Source organism: Alligator sinensis, unplaced genomic scaffold (genome assembly GCF_000455745.1).
Source record: "Alligator sinensis unplaced genomic scaffold, ASM45574v1 scaffold667_1, whole genome shotgun sequence".
NCBI lineage: Eukaryota > Metazoa > Chordata > Crocodylia > Alligatoridae > Alligator > Alligator sinensis.
The window spans coordinates 922,999-937,728 of NW_005842636.1; the positions used below are offsets into that span (position 1 = coordinate 922,999).

The 14,730-nt window shown below is 43.1% G+C and overlaps 1 protein-coding gene across 1 annotated transcript in view; it reads right to left on the minus strand.

Moving 5' to 3' along the window:
* The window catches only part of LOC102377211 (succinyl-CoA:3-ketoacid coenzyme A transferase 1, mitochondrial-like), a 53,116-nt gene that overhangs the window by 22,395 nt on the left and 15,991 nt on the right, over positions 1–14,730 (minus strand). The window contains exon 4 of the mRNA XM_006033466.2: positions 3,691–3,780. Within this exon, the coding sequence (XP_006033528.2) occupies positions 3,691–3,780 (90 nt within the window). The remainder of the gene's footprint in view (positions 1–3,690; positions 3,781–14,730) is intronic.

A 14,730-nucleotide genomic window follows, 5' to 3' on the forward strand; every position in this document is an offset into this window, starting at 1 on the left:
GGTCCTTGCTCCCAATGGCCTGTCCTTATTTTGTATTAAATATTCATTACATAAAAGCAGTGAGATAGCTTCTGTCTCCAAGGCTAAGGTAAGAATGCTGGGACAGCTTCCTATCCCAGTAGGAGCCATCTCACTGAGCCACCCTGCCTCTCCAGGCCTCCCTTACCATTCCCCAAGGCCACCCTGTGGAGCAGGTTCTAGAGGAGGCCGAGAAAAGGTTCTAGGCAATGTCCATCCCAGGGCTGTCCACATTCTCAGTCGCTGCACACTCCTTGGGCCACACTAGCAGGGGCTGCACAAGTAGGATCCATTAGCCCCAGGGGCTCCATGCCCCTCTCTGCACTGCACTGTGTACCCAGGTGCCCCTGCCACAGCACCACGTGTAGGGCGCTTCCCTTCTGCACCATATATGCCTGGTGCACCTCCACTGCTGCACGGTGTGCCCGGTGCTTTCATGCTGCATCCTGTGCCCTGCCACACCAGAGCACCAGGCATCCTTCCTCTCTGGCTGTACTGTGCACCCCATCTCACCCTTAGCTCCCCAGCTGCAAGCTCCCCTGCTGCACCACATCACTCAGACACCCTGGGCTGCAGGCTGCGCTGTGATGCACTGCTTCTTGGGGCACGGGCAGAAAGGGGACACTGGAAGAGGGCAAGCCTGGAGCCCCAGGCTGCTGCTGCAGCCAGAAAAAGAGGGGGACGGTAGAGGTCGAATAGGAACCTGGGGGCTACAGTTTCTTTGTGGGCTGCATGCAACATATGGGCCACCAGCCGGACAGCCCTGGTCTAGCTGCTGGCCTAGTGGTTAAAGCCTTTCACTTGAATGTGGGAGATGCAGTTTCACAGTAGCATAACTAGGGGATGGCAAGCAGGGCACCAGCCCTGGACACTGACTTAGAGGGGGGCCAGTTGTCCCCCTCCCTCAGGAGTCTTTGCCATGGCAGGCACACCCAGTCATGGGAACAGGCCAGGCACAGCTTGGAAGCCTGCCCTATCCCAGTAGAGTATCTAGAGGAGGAGGGGGTGAAATGATGCCCCACCCGAGGAGGCTCTGCCATGGGAGGCACAGCCCTTCCCTCAAGCGTGAGGGGTGAATAGGTCAGCAGAAGCAGGCCTGGGGACTCCACACTGCTGCCTGTCCCCCAGGGGCAGCAGGCAGAGCCCATGCTGCTGCAGGAAAAGCAGTAGCAGCTGCTGCTCAAATGCAGAGAGCCCTGGCAGGTAAGACTCCTCTCCCCACCTCTTCCAATGGTCAGCATAATTCTCCCTAGACGCTGCCCTGCCCAGGTGCTAAAACAGCTTGCTATGCACCTCTGCAGCTTTAACCCCGCTCTGAGGAAGGGACCCCTAAAAGCCTGGGTCAGCAACTCCCTAGGTAAGTGTCCTAACTACTGGGCTAGAGGGTGGGAGTGCCTCTCTCCTCTGGTGTCAAAGACCTACTCCTTGTGTTTTTTCCTGCTCCTAAGACTTTAGGACTTGCACAATATTACATGTATACCTGGGTGATTCAATGCTTCCTTAAAGCCTATGGGTGCCTGAGTGCTGGGAGGCTGCTCTGATTAATCAAGTCTGATGGAGTGTGGTAATTGTCACGCTCCAGTAACGTCCCGCATCTCATGCATTCGTGTCCCCATGCTTCAAAATGGTGGCAGGGGCGCTTGAACTAAAGCTCGTTGAATGAATTTGAGTTCAACACCCCCACCACCATTTTGAAGCATTGGGACACTGATACCCAAGACACGGTGGTGCTTTAATTAAGGTGGCTCTTGGAGCAGCTCTAATTAAAGTGTCCCCCCTTACTCCCAGAGCACGTATAAAATTGCCCTATGTGATCAGACTGCAGCTGCCTGAGCATGCTCAGTACGGAAGTGCAGAGCCAGCCTAACTACACACATGCAAACAGAATATAAACTGTGGCAGCTTTCTCTATGATATTAAGTGGTTTCATTGCAAGTCTGTGTGCCAATACACTGGCTGGTATAGTGTGTACTGCCTGGACAAAATATATATTTTTAATAAAAATAATACTTGTAATATTACAATGGAAGTTTTTAGCAGAATAGGAATACTGATGTTTTAATAATTCATAGCAATAAAAGTAGGTATAAGACTAATATAAATGAATATAGCATTATTGTATAATATTACTAATTTAATCACATATTTTACATTAGCTTGCAAAATGAGACTGAGACACAAGGGCTCTCTTCTGTATTGCATCTGTTTTACATTTAGAATCTGGTCTGAAAATAAAGATAAGGAACATAAGATGAATGTCCCAGATCCATTATTTTGGTTGTGCCAAAGCAAAATATATAATCGACTAGTTTTAAGAACAACATATTACAACCATGAGGGAATAAACCTTGGATTTGGTCAATTAACTTCACTGTAATGCTTCTCCTTCATACATGCCATTAATGTAAGGCTACATGCTGCCAACACTTTGAGCGTGGAGCTCTCGTGGGAGTTCCACGTTAGAAGTGCTTTCAGAAAAAGGCAGCTAGAAGAGTTTGGCCCAGATTTTCTCCTGTTTATTACAAGACAGCCACAGCAGTTTACACTAGCAGAAAATGTGGCCTTTTAATCCCAGTGACTTGTACAAAGCTAAATGTGGAGAGTGTTTATTTCACTCCGTAGTGGCTTTAGAACTTATAGAATAACCTGTACGGTTTGCAGCATTTGAAACTATGGCTTTTCTGTGCTGAAAACAGAAGTCATTTATCAAAGGCACAAGGAACTGTGTGGGCAATTGCTGTAAACTTTCCTATGGTGCTTGTCAATTGGCCTCAACTATTAGTCTGACCAAAAAAACTCCACTTCTGGAGTGGGACCACCACCTCATTTCCCCCCAAGAGGGATTTAAATAAACAGAGGGTTTATTTACTACAGACCTGATGAAAGAGGCTATGAGAGACATTATCCTGATCCTTGTTAACTCACATTAAAACTACTATTGCTACTTTGTTTATTATACTTCAGTTATTTCTATATTCAACTGTGAATTTAAAAGGTCATTTTTAATACCTTAGTACTGGAAAATATACACACACATTCACACACACAGCTCTCCATGGGCATAAAGTCTGTCTTCACTATTGCAACGTTTCCTAAAGTATAGGGGACACTACCTGTATACCTCTGATTTGTTCCCTCCAAAGCCTCAGCCTTCAATGTTCATGAAAAAAGAAGTCTATAGCTTATTATTTATGATAGAGCAATATAAAGCAGATAGTGTATCAAATCATACAAAAAAGGCCTGTTTCATCAAGCTGTCACTATCAATTTGGCCTGCAACTTCAGCAGTAAATTTCTTTTCGCCACCGTGAAGTGACACACTGTGGAAAACAACATTTTTCTGTCACTTTTAAGATGAGGAGCAAGCCCCATCTGTAGCATCTGCCACAGTTCCATCATTTTACACTTATATTAGAATGACATAAAATCATTCAAAAATGTGTCCAATTTGAAAACATTGGATTAATATTTCATTTCTTAAAAGGGAAAGATTTGTATACAGGAGCCAAATGAATGTGCTAACACCCTACTGTGCTTCTACCATACCTAACAGAAACACTAGGAAATCTCCCCTAAAAACAGACAGACAAGTAAGAGGACATGAATCTTGTTGATACAGTGCAAAATATTTGTTTAGCTCTTCTCAACTAGAAGGAAGGGAACAGGCCTCACCTTGGCTGAGTGCTCCATGGTCACGACCACTTTGGTTTGTGAACTTGATACTAAGTCCATGGCACCACCCATTCCTTTCACCATCTTACCCTACAAGAGAATTTAAAAAAGGAAAAATTAAATACCTTGCAATATTTAGTACAAGAAAAACCAATTTAAAATAAGCTGGTTATTTTGCTGCACAGAAATGGAATAATTTCAGGAGGACTGCATGATCACCAGCTTTTCTATGACCCCCCCCCCCAGTCTTATATGGGAAGAACTTGACTAGATACAACTACGATTGACAGAGTTACACTGTAGGAAATATGCAGCCAATTGTACTTCACTGTCCCATTCTGTGATCTATATGGTATAAGTAGAAAGTTATGAATAACATATCTGTCATAGTTATTCTTGGAGTAGTTCCAATGAAGACAATGGAAATAAATCCTTTACTTGAATCACAGCTTAATCCCATGAGTAACTTTAATTTTGTGAAAAGTCTTCATGTCCTTATTGGATGCGTTTAACATTGAACTCAAATGAGACTACTCTTCTTTAATGTTCAAGTCCATTACTTAAATGGAGCCTTGGGGCGCGTCCACACAAACGTGCACATGTGTTTTGTGGCACCTTGAAGACTTTTGAGGCACCGCAAAACATATCCCATGTATGTGATTCCGTTAGCCAAATTTAGATACCATAAAATCCCAGTATAAAAAAAAAAGGACTCTGAAAAAAGCAGCACAACAGACACGGTAGCAGCGTGCGCCATCTGAAACTGGAACCTGACCAGCCCCAGAGGGGATTTGTTTTCCCATACAAATGTGAATGCAGGAGTACAGTTGTATTTCAAATAGGTTCAAAAGAATAATGGTATGTAAAAACATCACACACCTAATGAAGACATTATGTGTTATGTAATACAAATATCATTATATTACTGAAGTGTCATATCACTGTTTTTAGGACCACCATTCACATAATTAGCTATATGCTTTGCTTGGACTGAAACAGAACCAGAGTCTCAACACATCATTAGGAGTGTAAAGTTGGATCCTAAATTTCCTGTCACTGTTTCTCACTCATATTGGATGGGGTCATGACAGTCTATATCATATCAAGGGCCAGGAGCTCCCCAAAACATGATGTTCCAGAAAAATCACTCTTGTTCCTTTATGTCTAAAGCAGGCCCTACAGAGCCCAACAGATCTTAGCTTGTTCTAAATGAAAACACAACTCTAGATACCCATTTATAGTTCTTACTAACCCTGCACATTTACAAGTGCATTCTGTTTCTCTGAAAGCTTAAGCTAAGTTTAATTGCAGTTGCCACATGCCAGATTGTCTGTGAGATGAACTGAGTACCTATGTGCAGAATGCAAACGGTCTTAAAATGAAACATTTACTCTTCCTGGAAACTGGTCTGCAAGAACAGTTAAAAGTTGCAAAATATTCTGTTAAAAACTATTCAGAGTTTTTGGCATTGGGTACTGAAGCAGGAACTGGTTGGGGTTTGGGGGGGAACTATATGGATCACTTAGAGAAGTTACTGTTTATTTGTATTTCATTTTCAGTCAACAGGGTAAATTGAAGGAAGGACAACTGTTCTCTCTTTGCAACTTGATTCAACCCTCTTAATTGAAATGTTATAATTAAATAAGCTAAAATATTATAATCAAATAACCTGTATTAATAGGATCAACTGCTGTTATTAACTCCTTGAAAAAACTAAAGTATTTTAGTTGACAACTGATGAAATAGTTCTGGAGGTTTATTATATTTCCTGACATGTTCATAACGGGCATGAACACTTTTTTTCTTCTATAGGCAAGGTTTATAGGATCCCTTGTATATTAATGCTGCTAGCCTAAGATTTCAAAGGAAAATGTTTATTTTAGTAGCAAAACTTCAAATTGTCCCTGACCTCAAAATACTAGAAAGAAGAGCCTTTTAATTCCATCTCTGATTGACAAAGGAGAAAGGTTTTTCAAAAGCAGCTTTGTACCTTCCAGGGAGAGCCAACATTGAGAATATATGTATACAGGCATGGATCCAGGGGAGTGAGATGGTGCAGTCACATCCTGCTTTTGCCCCCACTTCCTAGCTGATCTGCATGCAGGAGGAGACCTAGAGATGCTCCTGCCCTGCTCCAGCCATGGGCTAAGGTTGTGCAGGGAGCTAGGCTCAGCATGGGACAGCAGCAGCAGACTACAGGTTCTTCCTTCTAGCACCTGCTCCCAGGCCTACCTCTCTCCCACAGGCTGGGAGCAGGCGCTGGAAAGAGGAACCTGTGCACCACCACCACTGATGCAGGCATGGGTGAAGGCCCAGGGCTACTCCTGCCCTGATCTTACTGTGCACTGCATGAAACAGCTGTGAGGGGAGCCAGGCAGCATGCAGGGTCCATCTACTCCCAACAAGTGGAAGGCACCTGTGCGGGGGTGATCAGGGGGCAGGGGCTGGAAGGAGGAAACTGTGCAGTGCTACTCCCAATGTCCCTGGCCAAACCTGGCTCCTCATGCAGCTATCTCCCACAGTCGCTGGCTGGAGTAGGGCAGGAGTGGCTGTAGGCCCACCATGTCTCCAGGTCAGATGGGAACAGCAGCAGATATATCAGTGGAGGGTGGGTGTGGGGGTCCTCCTGCCTGGCTCCCCACTGTCCTCTGCTACCTGGGGTTCAAGCTACCCCTCACCCTAATCCCTCATGGTCTGAAGGATGCCCCCCACCCTTTAGTAAATCCAGGATCCACAGGTTTGTATATATTTCATATATTTATATATTCTTAGAAAAGACAGGCAAGGAGAGAAGGAAGAAGCATACTCTTGCTTCCCTGATCCTTTGAGTCAGCAAAGCAACTGCTAAGAGTCCATGGAGCTGTGATGACTTCTCTCACATTGTCAAGCCAAGACTTATAGACATGTAGCTAACTAGAGAGGCTTCCTAATAAAGCCCTAGATGATATGGAGCAGAATATTCATATGATGTACCGTCTGTACTTACCCTGAGGGTAAGGAACACTTTATAGGGACCAAAGGAAACCTTTAAATTGAAAACATAGCTTCACAAAAGGAAACTGAGTTTAGCCTAATTTTCAGTTATAATCCATGCTCACTGAGAGCTGTATGCTTCAACATTACCCGTTTAAATATATGTAAAATAGGTTATCACCTTGGTTACCTGCATACTCTGGATATAGCAAGTTGGTCAGAACACTGCCTGCCTTTCCTTTCTTTTATCAGATAACGAGCCACGTGCATCCTCCCATGTTTTAGGTTGTGTTCCTTCAGACATTCTTAAAAACTGTTATTAATGCTTTTATTTTGAAGCCCTATCAGGTAAACCACAGTTCTTACGTAGTGCCTACCTGGTGATGAATATAGCCATTAAAAACCCCAGAAAGACCAGTTTAACTCATCCATAGAATCCAATTCAAGCTGACTTGCTAAATAACTTGAACAAATTGCCTGAGATGGAGAAAGGAAAAATTGTGTCTTTGTAGGTATTGCAGGATTTTGGAATTGGAAATGAATTTCCAAGAGCCAAATGCTTCCTTCACATTCAAGGAACGAAGCTGAGAAGAAGGGAACTCAAAACCAAATCAGGAGAGGAACAGTGCACAACTGTTCCACTTTCCTATCCTTAAACTTGCACCCTGAAGTGGCCTCTGAGTCAGAGTGATAGAGAAGTAGGGCTGGAAGGGACTGTTGCTTGTAGGTACTGTAGGGCTTTGGTCCTTTCTTGATAGATGCCTTTCTCCCAAGTGATGTCAGGGTGAGATTGGGCTCTGGTGCCACCTAGATGGTGTGGGTGCTGCTCCTACTTTCCTGCCACGTCTTTGATGTTCCTTATTGGGGAAGCAGTTCCCTTCAAGTGGCCCCCAAAGTGAAGAGGTCTCGACCCTGGTCTTTCTTTGTGGGGCTCCAAACCTCACCTTTACCCCACCCTTGCCACATCCACGGCCTGGGCAAACGCTGTACCCTGCAGGTCTTCCCCAGGATGATCTCTTCTCATCCAGACCACCTGCCTCTGAATGGGTCAGGCCTTCTCAGCCAGCACAATCTTTCCTACAGCTGGTTCCTCAACTTTGGGCCGGCTTGGGCATCTAAACCTGCCCTGGCTTGGGGCTAACTGGAACTCAAAATGAATCCAAAAGAAAATATCCAACCTCCGCCAACAGACCCCTGGGATCCTGTCTCCCATTGCCCGCTTGGTCACTCGGAGAGAGGTGGGGGGAGGAGGGGAACTCGCTCGTCCCTTCCCTCCTAGTAGTTGTAGGGCTGGGCAGCTACCCTGTGCCCCACCCTGATCTGTCTGCCACTCATTTGGACTCCTGCAGTGAGTATCGGGGCGTGTGGGGCGGGGGTCTGGGACACACTAGAGGAGCTTTTACTGTCCCTCTCACAGGGACATCCAGAGGACTTCAGTGATCCTTGCAGACCATACTGGAGTAAGGGAGTTGATATAAGAATCAGCGGCTATTCACAGCCAATTTATTAACTAAAGGGATGTAACCTTTCAGGAAAATGATGATGAATTCAGTCAGACAGGAAACAGCACTAATTCCACTGTGACATTGTTGTTATTAATGAGCGAACCAGAAATGAAAAGCAAAAAGGGGTAGAGGAGCCCGGGGCCCACAGTAGTGTAAACTAGGGATGCGCGAAATGGGCCGTATTCGATTCGGATTCAGCCCAAATCAGGGACAGTAAATCGATTAATTGATTCAGATCACTGTCCCGATTCGATTTGGCCGAAACTGAAACTGAAGATTCAATGCTGATTTGGAGAATCAGCGATTCGGCCATAGACATGGTTTTAAGTTTTTTCTACATACATTGAGGTATCAGGCATGGCTCGTGAATGCTGCAGTGGTGTGGTGGGTGGAGCATTCCTCAGGAGCGTGTCCCTTCCCTCCCCCCCCCCGTGTGCTCAGCAGCGAACACAGAAGTAGACCGGAAGTACTTTCGGTCCACTTCCAAGTCCGCCACCAAGCGCATCGCAGGGGGGTCCCCGCCTTGGTGATCAGCTGCTGGGGGACCCCAGGTGGCCCCCCAGACCCAGGAGGCACCAGCTGCCAAGCCATGGGGGCACAGGGGCACTGCTCTGAGGACCTGGAAGTAGACCAGAAGTGCTTCTGGTATACTTCCGGGTCTCTGCTGAGCACACTGGGAACCACCCCCCCAAGCTGCCATGGGACACTCCATCTGTCCCAGAATCTCAACATCCACAAGCTGCCTGGTACCTTGAGGTATGGAGAAAAGACATTTAAAGCTGTGTCTATGTCCGAATCATCGAATCTTTCCAAATCAAATTGGAACCCTCCAAATCAATTCAGAAAGATTAAAGGGTCTCCTGATTCGATTTAGATTCAGAGATTTGACCTCCGAATTGGACCAAATCTCCGCCGTATTGAATCAAAATTGACCAAAGCTTTACACAGCCCTAGTGTAAACAGAAAGTGGAGTTTTCTGCTCTGCTCCTCTCCTCAGTGAGCCCCAGGGATGTGCATGGGCCTCCCAAGTGATATTAGTACTGACGAGAGTCTCTGTTCCATAAGGCTACTCTTTGCACTCATACACGTGAAGTTTGAAAACATGCAGAGCACATGTAAGGCAATGTTCTGACCTGTATCCAACTATGTAACACAAAGAAAATGATTAGCAAAGAATATCAGCATAAATATCACCCATGAAAGTCTTGAACTACAATTTTATTTCAAAAAACCCCCCAAGGTAATGAGTTTTCTTTAAACATGTCCATAGATATTTATCATAAGTATAAAACTGCACATTGAAGTTCTCTCCATCACTCCCATGGGCAACTTGGTTAACACTAGCTTGCTTCTAAAAGAAAACCACTGCTTTTCTGACTTTATATTTTCCATTTCCTCAACTGAAGGAAGAACAAGAGTGGATGAAGGAGATGAATTGTTCTAGAATATACTCACTCTTACATTCTCAAATGACACTATTACAGAATTATTCTAACTAGATTGCCATCTCTGACAGATAGGTTAGATTTTACTCAGAGGAACTGACTGAAGAATGTTACCAAGGATTACAAGCCAATCATCAGTGGTATGTTTTGTGACAGTGAAATGGGTAAAAGAAATAATAATATAATAAAACAGTTCATATTACATGCATGCAGATTGTGTACTCATGATACCTGCACACACAGCATGAAGATTTTTAAAACAGATATCCAAAGCAACCTTGTAGATATAAAATGAATTCTCTAACAGGTGGCCAGCTTTTCTAGAGCACTGACCACTTCTTCCCATTGAACTTCCATGAGGAAACAATTATCAGACAACGTGCTAATTTGTCTAAAGCACCTTTCAGTTGGACAGCCTGGGAACTGGAGTAGTACCTAAAAAAGCTATTAATTCCTTTTAGCTAACATGTAGTATACTGGACAATTTTATCAATATAATTTCCTTAATTTTAAAATATTATTTAGTTAAAAGAATAAATACACCAAATAGGTTCTAATCTTTTCTAATACAAAGATTAATTTAAATATGAAATATGCCTATGGAAAACAGGCAATTTGTATTAGGTTATATTCCTACAAAATTAATTCCAAGTGACTGTTGGTACTGAAAACTGCCAAGTGAAACTAAACTGAATGCCCTAGAAAAGTTCATCTCAAGAGCTACATACAATGATGTAGCTCTTGATGGCACCACCAAAGTGTGGGCATGTATACTACAAGTGTGCGGAAAGGGCCATATTCAATTTGGATTCAGATTCGGCCCAAATCGGGGACAATGATTCAATTCATTGATTCATATCACTGTCCCCAATTCCATTTGGCTGAATCTGAATCTGAGGATTCAATGCTGATTCGGAGAATCAGTGATCTGGCCATAGACACAGCTTTAAATGTTTTTTTCTATATACCTCGAGGTACCAGGCACTGGGGAGCTCCCCGCACTCCTGTGGGACGCTCCATCTGCCCCAGCATCACAGCATTCATGAGCTGCCTGGTACCTTGAGGTATGCAGAAAAAACATTTAAGGCTGTGTCTGTGTCCAAATCGTTGAATCTTTCTGAATTTCTCTAAATTGATTCAGAGTGTTCCGATTCAATTTGGAGAGATTAAAGGGTCTTTGGATTCAGAGATTTGGCCACTGAAATCGGGCCGAAGCTCCGCCGAATAGAATCAGCAACCAAAGCTTCACACAGCCCTAATGCATACACAACTTTATTTTCACCCAGTGATTAGGGAGCCACACATGTAGTTGCTATTGCTATGCCAAAGGAAAGATCAAGGACTTTTTGATGTATGTTCTTGCTTCTGAAATAGGCAGTGAATATCTTTAGTCTGGAAAAGGCCTCTCATAAGGAAGTCTGACTCACAGCTTTTGTTTCCCTTGATAAATGTCTAGGAGAGTATACATAACCATCCACAGTATGAGCACTGTGCTCCTCTGCTAGGAGGTGTGGAGAGGAGCAAATAAAATGAAATAGGATAAAGAAGACTCAAACAAAGTGAAAGGAAAGGTAATGCCAACACATATGCTCCACTCTTCCTCTGAGCACACAGGACCCACTCTGAAGCAGTAATTATGTGCTGTAAGTGCTCTGCAGGGTTTCTAGCCTAGGTGTGTGTTGGAAGTGAGGCAGGTGGAGGCACCGCATGCTTCACTCAGAAGGCAGATGTCTGTAAAGAAATGAATGCTGTTTCCCATAATCAAAATAATACCTCCCTTTGGAAACTGTGGAACTCAAATCTAAGGAAGGAAACCTGTGAACTCTGCAATCCTACTTTGTCCTAATCTCGAGTCAACAGACCTACTTTTTAATTTTTTTTTGCTCCATGGTCAAAAAGCAGAGGGAATTATCATCACCTCTTCCCATCAGCACTGAGGCAAACAAATTTGCTGAACATAATTACCCAGAATGTGTTCTATTTACATAGCATTGAATTGCTTATTTTGCAACACTGGGCAATTATGTCCATTGCCAGTAACAATGATAAAAGAAGAAATATTCTTCTTATGAAACATCTGACACTTTCTTCATTCAGAAAATAAAATAAAATAAAATGTATTAGATATTCACAGAAACTAGAAAATAAAACTTTGAGAGGCTTATCCAATCTGCTGTCAACTCTACCCACTGCTGGCAAAGGAATGACCCTAACAACGCACATTTTAATACAATGTCCGATTTAAAATTTCCCAAGTGTTGTAACTTTTGCCACTTCATTTGGACAACTATTCTACAATTGAATGGATGTCACCATTGTGGACCATTTCTACAGATATATTAACAGCATAACTCCTCATGTAATTCTACTCACATCACTGGAATGATATCAGGGGTAAATTTGGCCCACAATCTAAAATGATAAAGATAAGTCAGAAAAAAATTGCCATTGAAACATTTTAGCGTCAGGCTCTTTCCAACTACAAAGACACACTCCTCTTCATTTTCATATTAAATTTCAGCTCAATTCTTGGCAGTACTTGACTGCTCAAGTTTTCAGTCAAAATGCAAGAAAAGAGCAGAAATCCATAACCCACAAGGAAGCACAGTAAATTTAAGAGGCTGTCTATTATTCTCACATTTTTTCAGTCACATCTTTCCTGTTTGTTAGGAGATTCACTCTGAGTCAGAATGTGTGACAGCTATACATCAAACTACAGCTCTATAAAATATTTACATCATCAGTAAAATGGGGGAAAGATGTTATTTATGGCCTGTTAGAAAAAATTTTTTGCACTGTCACTTACAATCATTTAGTGAACCCATTTTTCAGGTGACAACCACCATTGTGCCAAGATTATTATTTTTTGATATAACGAATTTATATTTATGGCATATGTACTGCCATTTGATGGAATGAAAAAGTGACTGGCAGAAACAATGGAGTATTATTCTGGTTCTTAAATGAACTTTTAGGAAAATCTGAGTTTCAAATGCATATACTTTGAATTAGCAAAATGAGTTTCTATCATCTCTAAAATTAATTGACTCTATTTTGACTTTTTAATAACTGTATTTTGATTTATTCTTCTAACACTATGACTGGACACTGACCAAGACTCAAACTGAAGTCAGGTTCTGCTTCAAAATGTATTTTCTATGCTCTTGCTTCTATAAAGATATCCGCGGTCTCATATGAGTGCTTAAAGATAAACACATACATTAGTTCTTGTAGATTTGGGGCTGTGCAATCCAAAGGAAGGATTCCTTCTATTCTTTCACACTGTTCACTACGCAGGAACACCTCACAAAAAGTGTGCTCCCAAGGCCACTAAAGTAAATAGGATTCGTTCCATTCACTTCAGTTGGCTTTAGATCAGGCCCCACAAAAAACAGCTAGTTACTTTTTCTAATGCAACTAAAATCAAATAGCTAACTGACCTCTGTTGTTTGGAATCTGGTTTGGCTCCAGAAGACTCCTGTCAAAATCCTGCTTGACTAAGTGAGCTACCCATTTTGCGCAGCAATGGGTCTCACAGAAAGGGACCTTCATATATACACAACTACATTTTAAATCGAGTGAAAAAAATACCACTTAACATATAGCATTATATCCCTAATATTTTAGGCTATACTGACCTCTGCAGATAACAAATTAAAATGAATCATTATTCAACTGAACTGGTCTTCATGGTCCCTGCAAAGTTAAGAGTCTTTGGTAGGCCTCAGTATTTCTGCTTTGGTTTCATTAGATGAATGTCATCATTACTGCCTAAATCTGATTACTTCAGAGGCTGTTCTAGGTAGACCAGGGACTTTATATATAAGGAGAAAGGCTTTAATCTGGTATTTCTAAAATTCAAAAACCATTTTCAGGAATGACTCATTTTAAGTTCCCAACAGATCTGACACACACAGTTTCCAAAACACACACACAGCTGTCTGAAAAATCCAGCTTCCTTACAATGTCTCAAGTCTAAAAACTGGGGTACCAAGACATTTATTTATCTATGCCATTTACATGTCGCCCTTCCCAACAAAGGCTCGGGGCAGATTACAGCAAGAGCAACGGAGCAACTTAAAGGACAACTAGAATAAATAAAATAAACTAAAGCAAAATAAAGCAGAGACCCACTAAACAACATCTTGGACTAATTTTGACAGCTAAATGCCTGCCAGAACAGAATGGTCTTGTAGCACTTTGAAAAGACATCTAGGCTTGGGGTCTGGTAGGCCTCATGAGGGAGGGTGTTTCAGAGCTGAGAAGCAACAGCCGAGAATGACTTCCCATGTATGCTCACCAAGTGGACTTGGCATACTGAAGGTACATGAAGGAGGTTGGCCTTGGCTGATCTTAGTGATCACAATGAAGCATAGGGGAGAAGGCAATCCCTTAGGTATGTAGGGCCCAGGCCATGTAGGCCTTTATAAGTCAAAACTAGCATTTTGAATTGTGCCTAGAAAGCTACTGGGAGCCAGTGCTGATGCTTGAGGACTGGAATAAGGTACTCCGGGTGACATGCTCTCATCAGAAAGTGGGCTGCCATGTTCTAAGCCAGCTGCAGCCTCTGAAGAGTTTCCAAGGGCAGCCCCCTGTACAGAGCACTGCAGCAGTCATGCTTGGAAGTTACAAAGGCATGGATGTGGTGGACAGATCAGAATCTGCAAGAAAGGGTCACAGCCCTCTCACCAGATGGAGTTGATGAAAGGTGCTCCTAGACACTGATGCCATTTGAAGATCCAGGTGCAGCAGAGGATGTAGGAGCACCCCAAAGCTGCAAGCCTAATTGAAAAGAGCAGGCTGTAGCCTATCAATAATAAATGTAATGTGGCCTGTCCACCCACATCACTCCTGTTTTTTCCAGGATCAATTTCATTTGGTTCATCTGCATTTAGTCCCCAACTGCAGCCAGGCACTGGTAAAGGACCTGGACTCTGGGGCCAGGGTCAGATGAGAGAGAGAGAACTGGGTATTATCAGCAGACTGATGTCATTTCACTCCAAAGCGCTGTAAATCTCACCCAGCAGTCTCATATACATGTTGAACAGGAGAGGAAACAAGATGGAGCCCAAGGGGACCCCACAGGAAAGGTCCTGAGGGGGTGGCAAGAATTCATC